The 9565-nt window shown below is 43.0% G+C and overlaps 1 protein-coding gene across 1 annotated transcript; it reads left to right on the top strand.

Annotated features, from left to right (window-relative positions):
• The first annotated feature begins 3227 nt into the window (after positions 1 to 3227).
• On the top strand, positions 3228 to 4382 carry LOC148368369 (uncharacterized). The gene has a single exon (XM_088329734.1). It carries the CDS (start codon positions 3228 to 3230, stop codon positions 4254 to 4256), a length of 1029 nt encoding a protein of 342 aa, XP_088185860.1. The 3' UTR covers positions 4257 to 4382.
• The last annotated feature ends 5183 nt before the right edge of the window (positions 4383 to 9565 follow it).

Here is a 9565-nt window from a genome sequence, read left to right as displayed (position 1 = left end):
CAGCACTCTCACTGCTGTGGCCCGGGTTCGATTCCAGGTCAGGGAAACTGTTACACGCAGACAGAAAATTCCTTTTGAGGAATTGGAAAGAAAATTGAAAGAGGTTCCTTTTTCTAGAATGGGTTTGACGACAGTCAACTTTTTTCTAGTAAAGTCCTTGGTGGTCTAGTGGCTAGGATCCAGCACTTTCACTGCTGTGGCCTGGGTTCGATTCCAGGTCAGGGAAACTGTTACACGCAGATAGAAAATTCCTTTTGAGGAATTGGAAAGAAAATTGAAAGAGGTTCCTTTTTCTAGAATGGGTTTGACGACAGTCAACTTTTTTCTAGTAAAGTCCTTGGTGGTCTAGTGGCTAGGATCCAGCACTTTCACTGCTGTGGCCCGGGTTTGATTCCCGGTCAGGGAAACTATGACAGACAGACAGACAGACAGACAGACAGACAGACAGACAGACAGACAGACAGACAGACAGACAGACAGACAGACAGACAGACAGACAGACAGACAGACAGACAGACAGACAGACAGACAGACAGACAGACAGACAGACAGACAGACAGACAGACAGACAGACAGACAGACAGACAGACAGACAGACAGACAGACAGACAGACAGACAGACAGACAGACAGACAGACAGACAGACAGACAGACAGACAGACAGACAGACAGACAGACAGACAGACAGACAGACAGACAGACAGACAGACAGACAGACAGACAGACAGACAGACAGACAGACAGACAGACAGACAGACAGACAGACAGACAGACAGACAGACAGACAGACAGACAGACAGACAGACAGACAGACAGACAGACAGACAGACAGACAGACAGACAGACAGACAGACAGACAGACAGACAGACAGACAGACAGACAGACAGACAGACAGACAGACAGACAGACAGACAGACAGACAGACAGACAGACAGACAGACAGACAGACAGACAGACAGACAGACAATTCCTTTTGAGGAATTGGAAAAAGGTTCCTTTTTCTAGAATGGGTTTTCCGACAGTCAACTTTTGTCCTGTTCGGTCCCTGATGGACTAGTGGCTAGGATCCAGCACTCTCACTGCTGTGGCCCGGGTTCGATTCCCGGTCAGGTCTATTATAATAGACAGAAAATTCTTATTGGAGAAAGCATTGAAAGAGGTTCCTTTTCTAGAATGGATTTTCCGACAGTCAACTTTTTTCTAGTAAAGTCCTTGGTGGTCTAGTGGCTAGGATCCAGCACTCTCACTGCTGTGGCCCGGGTTCGATTCCAGGTCAGGGAAACTGTTACACGCAGACAGACAATTCCTTTTGAGGAATTGGAAAGAAAATTGAAAGAGGTTCCTTTTTATTAGAATGGGTTTGACGACAGTCAACTTTTTTCTAATAAAGTCCTTGGTGGTCTAGTGGCTAGGATCCAGCACTTTCACTGCTGTGGCCCGGGTTCGATTCCAGGTCAGGGAAACTGTTACACGCACATAGAAAATTCCTTTTGAGGAATTGGAAAGAAAATTGAAAGAGGTTCCTTTTTATTAGAATGGGTTTGACGACAGTCAACTTTTTTCTAATAAAGTCCTTGGTGGTCTAGTGGCTAGGATCCAGCACTTTCACTGCTGTGGCCCGGGTTCGATTCCAGGTCAGGGAAACTGTTACACGCACATAGAAAATTCCTTTTGAGGAATTGGAAAGAAAATTGAAAGAGGTTCTTTTTTCTAGAATGGGTTTGACGACAGTCAACTTTTTTCTAGTAAAGTCCTTGGTGGTCTAGTGGCTAGGATCCAGCACTTTCACTGCTGTGGCCCGGGTTCGATTCCCGGTCAGGGATATTATAATAGACGGAAAGACAGAAAATTCTTATTGGAGAAAGCATTGAAAGAGGTTCCTTTTCTAGAATGGGTTTGACGACAGTCAACTTTTTTCTAGTAAAGTCCTTGGTGGTCTAGTGGCTAGGATCCAGCACTCTCACTGCTGTGGCCTGGGTTCGATTCCAGGTCAGGGAAACTGTTACACGCAGACAGACAATTCCTTTTGAGGAATTGGAAAGAAAATTGAAAGAGGTTCCTTTTTATTAGAATGGGTTTTCCGACAGTCAACTTTTTTCTAGTAAAGTCCTTGGTGGTCTAGTGGCTAGGATCCAGCACTCTCACTGCTGTGGCCCGGGTTCGATTCCAGGTCAGGGAAACTGTTACACGCAGACAGACAATTCCTTTTGAGGAATTGGAAAGAAAATTGAAAGAGGTTCCTTTTTATTAGAATGGGTTTTCCGACAGTCAACTTTTTTCTAGTAAAGTCCTTGGTGGTCTAGTGGCTAGGATCCAGCACTCTCACTGCTGTGGCCCGGGTTCGATTCCAGGTCAGGGAAACTGTTACACGCAGACAGACAATTCCTTTTGAGGAATTGGAAAGAAAATTGAAAGAGGTTCCTTTTTATTAGAATGGGTTTTCCGACAGTCAACTTTTTTCTAGTAAAGTCCTTGGTGGTCTAGTGGCTAGGATCCAGCACTCTCACTGCTGTGGCCCGGGTTCGATTCCAGGTCAGGGAAACTGTTACACGCAGATAGAAAATTCCTTTTGAGGAATTGGAAAGAAAATTGAAAGAGGTTCCTTTTTCTAGAATGGGTTTGACGACAGTCAACTTTTTTCTAGTAAAGTCCTTGGTGGTCTAGTGGCTAGGATCCAGCACTTTCACTGCTGTGGCCTGGGTTCGATTCCAGGTCAGGGAAACTGTTACACGCAGATAGAAAATTCCTTTTGAGGAATTGGAAAGAAAATTGAAAGAGGTTCCTTTTTCTAGAATGGGTTTGACGACAGTCAACTTTTTTCTAGTAAAGTCCTTGGTGGTCTAGTGGCTAGGATCCAGCACTTTCACTGCTGTGGCCCGGGTTTGATTCCCGGTCAGGGAAACTATGACAGACAGACAGACAGACAGACAGACAGACAGACAGACAGACAGACAGACAGACAGACAGACAGACAGACAGACAATTCCTCTTGAAGAATTGGAAAGAACATTGAAAGAGGTTCCTTTTTCTAGAATGGGTTTTCCGACAGTCAACTTTTGTCCTGTACAGTCCCTGATGGTCTAGTGGCTAGGATCCAGCACTCTCACTGCTGTGGCCCGGGTTCGATTCCCAGTCAGGGAAACTATTACAGACAGACAGACAAGACAGACAAGACAGACAAGACAGACAAGACAGACAAGACAGACAAGACAGACAAGACAGACAGATGAACATCCACACTGGGAAGAAGCCTTTTTCTTGTTCAATTTGTGGAAAACGATTCTCATATAATTGCAACTTAAAATCACACCAAAGAACCCACACTGGCGAGAAGCCTTTTTCCTGTTCAGTTTGTGGTAAAACATTCGCACAGAATGGAAGCTTAAAAATGCACACCAGAACCCACACTGGCGAGAAGCCTTTTGCCTGCTCAGTTTGCGGTCAAAAATTCACCCAAAACGGTCACTTTAAATTACACCAACAAACCCACACTGGCGAGAAGCCTTTCTCTTGCTCAATTTGTGGAAAGCGATTCTCACTGAACGAGAGCTTTAAATCACATCAAAAAACCCACACTGGCGAGAAGCCTTTTTCTTGTTCAGTTTGCGGTCAAAGATTCATCCAAAATGGACAACTGAAATCACACCAACGAACCCACACTGGGGAGAAGCCTTTCTCCTGCTCGATTTGTGGTCTGAAATTCACTGTAAAATTAAGCTTAAAACTCCACATAAGAACCCACACTGGCGAAAAGCCTTTTTCCTGCTCAGTTTGTGGTCAAAGTTTCACCCGACTTGGACACCTGAAATTACACCAACAAACCCACACTGGCAAGAAGCCGTTTTCTTGTTCAGTTTGTGGTGAAACATTCAAAGAGAAAGGAGGCTTAAAAATGCACACCAGAACCCACACTGGGGAGAAGCCTTTCTCCTGCTCGATTTGTGGTCTGAAATTCACTGTAAAATCAAGCTTAAAACTCCACATAAGAACCCACACTGGCGAGAAGCCTTTTTCTTGCTCAGTTTGCGGTCAAAGATTTACCCGAAATGGACAACTGAAATTACACCAACGCACCCACACTGGCGAGAAGCCTTTCACCTGCTCAATTTGTGGTCAGAGTTTTATCCTTAGTGGAATTTTAAAGACACACATTAGAACCCACACTGGGGAAAAGCCTTTTTCCTGCTCAATTTGTGGTCAAAGATTCACCCAAAATGGAAACTTGAAAAAACACCAAGTAATCCACTCTCGATAAAACCCTTTCCCCTGCTCAATTTGTGGAAAACGATTCACCCAGAGTAGAAGCCTAAAAAAACACACACTAACTCACAGTGGCTAGAAGCCTTTTTCCTGCTCAGTTTGCGGTAAAAAATTCAACCAAAATGAAAATTTGAAATTACACCAACTAATCCACACTGGCGAGAAGCCTTTTGCCTGCTTAATTTGAGGAAAACGATTTTCTCATAAAAGGGACTTAAAAACACACACACACACACACACACTAACCAACACTGGCGAGATGCCTTTTTCTTGCTCATTTTGCAGTTTAAAATTCACCCAAAATAGACACTTGAAATTACACCAACTTACCCACACTGGCGAGAAGGCTTTTGCCTGCTCAGTTTGCGGTTAAAGATTCAGCCAGAGTGGGGGTTTGAATGTACACACTAGAACCCACACTGGCGAGAAGCCTTTCTCCTGCTCAACTCGTGGAAAATGATTCTCACAGAACGGGAGCTTAAGATCACACCGAAAAAAACACAGTGGCGAGGAACCTTTCGCCTGCTCAGTTTGCGGTAAAAAATTAACCCGAAACAGACACTTGAAATTACACCAACGAACCCACACTGGCTAGAAGCCTTTCGCCTGCTCAATTTGTGGTCAGAGTTTTACCTTAAGTGGAAACTTAAAGACACACGTTAGAAACCACACTGGCGAGAAGCCTTTTTCTTGCTCAGTTTGTGGTAAAAAAATTCAACCAAAATGGACAATTGAAATCACACCAAAAAAACCCACATTCATTCACAGGAAGTGAGCAGACTTTCCAGCTGTATAATAAAGATTTAAAACCCCAAAGTCTTCATAGGGATGCAAAAGATTAATTAATCTCATATGTGTCATGTTTCTTAATAGATCATCGATATCATTGTCTGTCTGCATAAAATATTGCCTTTTATCAACAATTATCACTATTAGTGAAAGCTAGAGCTATTGTTGGTGATGGGAATGAGTGGAGAGGTGTCCTAATAGGGTAGTGGGATTTTTGGGTGCATTCTAAGGGATGGGCAGGGCACCTGTATGATGCGGCAAGGTTAAACCAATGAAGGCTGTCGGACCCTGTTTAACTAAAGAGTGTGTTGTTTCACCCTTACCCGAGTGACACGGCCGCTTTCTTGTGTCCCGTTTCATCCGGAGGGACGAAAGCATGACCGACTTCGGTGCCCGGGTGCCTTACTTGTTTGGGCATTTGGGTTGGCCATGGTCCAAAATTGTTTGTGTGCGTTTTTTGCTATATATTCCCTTTTATTTTCTTTGTTATTGTATGAGTTTGTCTTGCTGTCGGTCACCCCTCCTGGGGGATATGACCAAGGTAGACAGATAGATAGATCATTATTATAATAACAAGATCATCAACCTAGAGCCCCAAAGCTTGGAGAGCCTGTGGTTCCCTCCGTCCCTGTCGAAAGGATTAGAAATATCCTCGTGAAGTCCACCCCCAAAAGAGATACGAACCTTTATTTCTTTATTTTCTGGTTGGCTATGTGCTGCTTCTCACAAACCCCTTCCATGAGGGCTTTTTTGTTCTCAAAAGCACACAGAAAGGGTTAGTGCAAAAACCTCTTTGGTGTTTTGGGCCAATAAGCCATTTTGGTACGCTATGAAAACAATCCTTGATCATTGAAATGAGTTTATTATCTTAAAACCGGGTTCATTGATGGGTACTGTTAACCTGTTGCATAATTTCTTCCACCTTCCCCCTTGCTAACACTGAGTGCTTGTGTTAACAATGTGCTTTTTTCTTTCGTTCGATACAATTTTTTTGTCATGTGAATAAAATGTATCGTGTTAAAATTAAACGTGCATCATTTGTGGGTCGATGTTATTGTTCTTCTGGACTGAGCAATCATTATCCATATCAACATACTACAAAATCGATCATTTAAAGCTGAAAATACATTGTGTTTAAAGTTGCATCCTTCATGATAAATACTCGCTATTTCTTATGAATTTGTTGGAAACCGAGAGCACCGCCTGCTGACTGAATTGGTTCTGAACCAAATAGATATAATTTAAAGCCATTTGGAAATGTGTTGTTATTTTTGGCCATAAAAAGAGTCAGAAATCATGTTACGAGTGATGACTTTTGCCACATTTTTTTGCCAGAACTGAAACTTAACTATGTGTTATGTCAAGACAAAACAGAAAAGGGACTTGGATTTTCCTGGGCCAAAATGAAGTTGAGTCTGGAAATCACCATGACCACATTGTAAGGCAACATTAACCTGAAATATGAATATGAATAATATACAGCACGTGACCCATCAGTAGCCCAATTCGTTCCCCCTTTAACAATCAAAACTAATAGGTCCGTCACGCCATTGACCATCTGCAATTTGCTTACCAGGAGAAGGTGGGAGTGGAGGATGCTATAGTCTACATGGTACACCGATCCGTCTCTCACTTGGATAGGGCTAAGGGGGGCTGTGAGGATTACATTTTTGGACTTCTCCAATGCCTTCAATACCATACAGCCTCTGCTACTTAGTAGGAAACTGACAGAGATGGGAGTTAGCACACACCTTGTAGAATGGATTACGGACTACCTGACAGGCAGACCCCAGTATGTGAAACAGGGGGGCTGTACATCGGACACTGTGGTTGGCAGCACAGGATCTCTGCAAGGGAACGTGCTCTCTCCGTTCCTATTCACTCTGTCCACATCGGACTTCAAGTACAACTCTGAGTCCTGCCACATGCAAAAGTTTGACACTGCGATCGTGGGATGTATCAGAAGTGGGCAAGAGGAGGATTACTGGAAATTGATTCAGGACTTTGCTCAATGGAGCGACGCAAATCACCAGCACCTGAACAACACCAAGACCAGGGAGATGGTGGAGGACTTCAGGAGAACTAGAACTCACCCGGTTCCTGTAATCATCAAAGGAGAATGTGTAGAATTTGTCCAGACCTACAAATACCTGGGTGTGCAGCTGGGCAACAAACTGGACTGGACTGCCAACACAGAAGCTCTATGTAGGAAAGGCCAAAGCCGACTTTACTTCTTCAGAAGGCTGGCCTCCTTCAACATCTGCAAAAAGCTCCTGAAAATATTCTATGAGACAGTTGTGGCAAGCGCCCTCTTCTATGCGGCAGCGTGCTGGGGAGGCAGCGTCATGAAGAAGGATGCCTCTCGTCTCAATAAACTGGCGAGGAAAGCAAGCTCTGTTTTGGGCACAGAGCTGGACAGCCTGACAAGAGTAGCTGAGAGACGGGCACTGAAAAAGCTGCGGTCAATCATGGACAATTCATCACATCCATTACACAGCATTATATCCAGACAGAAGACCAGTTTCAGCAACAGACTGCTGTCACTGTCTCGTACTACGAACAGACTGAAGAGATCTTTTCTTCCTCATGCCATGAGGCTCTTTAACTCTACCCGGCAGAGTAAAGGCCCACATTAAACCACACCCCCTACATTGCATATTACCGAATTTTATTGCAATATGTATTCTGTGTAGCACTATCTAGGTACTCTATATAACACGCTGCAATGGGTATTAGCATGTCACATTGGGTATTCGTATATTGTATTCTTTTGGCTTTATTATTGTATTGTTCTCAGCTCAGGGATTCTGCTGGAAATGTGAATTTCCCTGCGGGGATGAATAAAGTATCTATTTATCTATCTATCTAATAATGTTCAAATGAGTCCGATGCTTCAACTCTTGGCATTCCAAATATCAAGATTTCCTAATGTACTCATCCCTGAAACTCTGAATCTGATGTAGCTCACCAAGGACATGATCTTGCAGCCATGAAGTTCCACGATAGTGGGGAACATCCGCGTGAGTCCAGTGAATCCGAGCGTGTAAAAAGGTTTACTCCATAACACACCATAATACCCATGGATAAAAAAAAAATCAGTCGAAAAGTATCTCTGCCTTGTTTCTAGCTGTGTGTTTGGACCCCTAATTCCCGTTTACGACTAAACAGACTTCTAACACTATTTTTTAGAGGCCGTTAACCTCTGAACTTTTGATGGACAACTTTTCGGCCAATCGCCACATTCCAAAATCATGTACGTCAGGTTAAGTGGCCGGTCCAAATTGTCCCTAGGTCTGAATGAGCGGGTGAGTTGTCTGTCTCTGTGTGCCCTGCGACTGACTGGCAAACAGTTCAGGGTGTCCCCTGCCCATGATTTTCGCTGGGATGGGCTCCAGCACCCCCGCGACCCTACTGAGGATAAGCGGTGCAGCTAATGAGATGAGATATATATAATGTGTGTGTTTGTATGTAACAGGCGTAATAATTACTTTTGTTGAAACTCCTGCTGAAATATCATACCTGTCGCACTCAGGGCTCCATGCCCTTACAAACTGTCGTATTTTCCCTTACAAAATAATCTTATACCATATTTTTTTATCAAATGTGTTTACTTATGTAGTTTAACATGTTATATTGTACATGTGTTTCGTTGTATCATATATATTGTTCATTTACGTTTTGTTGTGAGATACAGAGTTGCTCGACATGAATGAGCTTTATTATAAAAAAAGTTGAAAAATGAATTAGCTTGGACGTTTACTGTAGAAGAAAGAAATAGGTGCAAATAGAATGAAGTAGAATTTACTTATTCAAATTATGAATTCTTTTTCTGCATTAAATGATTGTTGGTAATATACTGATTAAAGGGATAACCACAAAGCTGTCTTTTTTCATTTTCGCCTTTTATACTTCCTTTTTTTCTTAACTTCCTTATATAACATCATTATTCGTAATATAATGCATCAACGCAAGTGAGCCGTTTGGGAGCCGGCTCCCTTTAATGAGTTTGGCCGAAAAAGCCGGTTCTCTAAAAAGGGGCGGACTTCCTTTCACTACATCAAACCGCTTGCTTTGTTTGCAACGAAAAAACAATACCGAGATAGAGGCTTCCGCAGCGAAATCGTTTTACTTGATTGATTTGCCGTTTCGTGATAGTCGGTGTATACCGGATGTTACTCATCATTGACAAATTTGCGTTATTCCGTACAGATTTTCTTGTACGTCGTACACGTTTTAAAATGTATCATAAACATACTTTGTACGGCAAAACAGTACAGGTTGACTGGTATGAAATATCTTTATATAGTTGCAGAAAAGGGTAAGAGAAGTACCAGTATATCACCGCTAGATAGCAAAGTCTCACAGGTCAGCGAAGGGTGCTTGGGCCAAGTCTCGCGGGACCTCGCGTGATTTAGCTAGACTTGCACAATCAATGAACCGTAATACCAACAATGAAATTTTGTCGTGTGAGACTAACATTTATCATCTATTTTGCAGATGAGGTAATATAAGAAC

The sequence above is a fragment of the Urocampus carinirostris genome, chromosome 3 (genome assembly GCF_059441175.1).
Source record: "Urocampus carinirostris isolate Australia breed hairy pipefish chromosome 3, RoL_Ucar_1.0, whole genome shotgun sequence".
Classification (NCBI taxonomy): domain Eukaryota; kingdom Metazoa; phylum Chordata; class Actinopteri; order Syngnathiformes; family Syngnathidae; genus Urocampus; species Urocampus carinirostris.
This window is presented reverse-complemented; position numbering and strand designations above follow the sequence as displayed.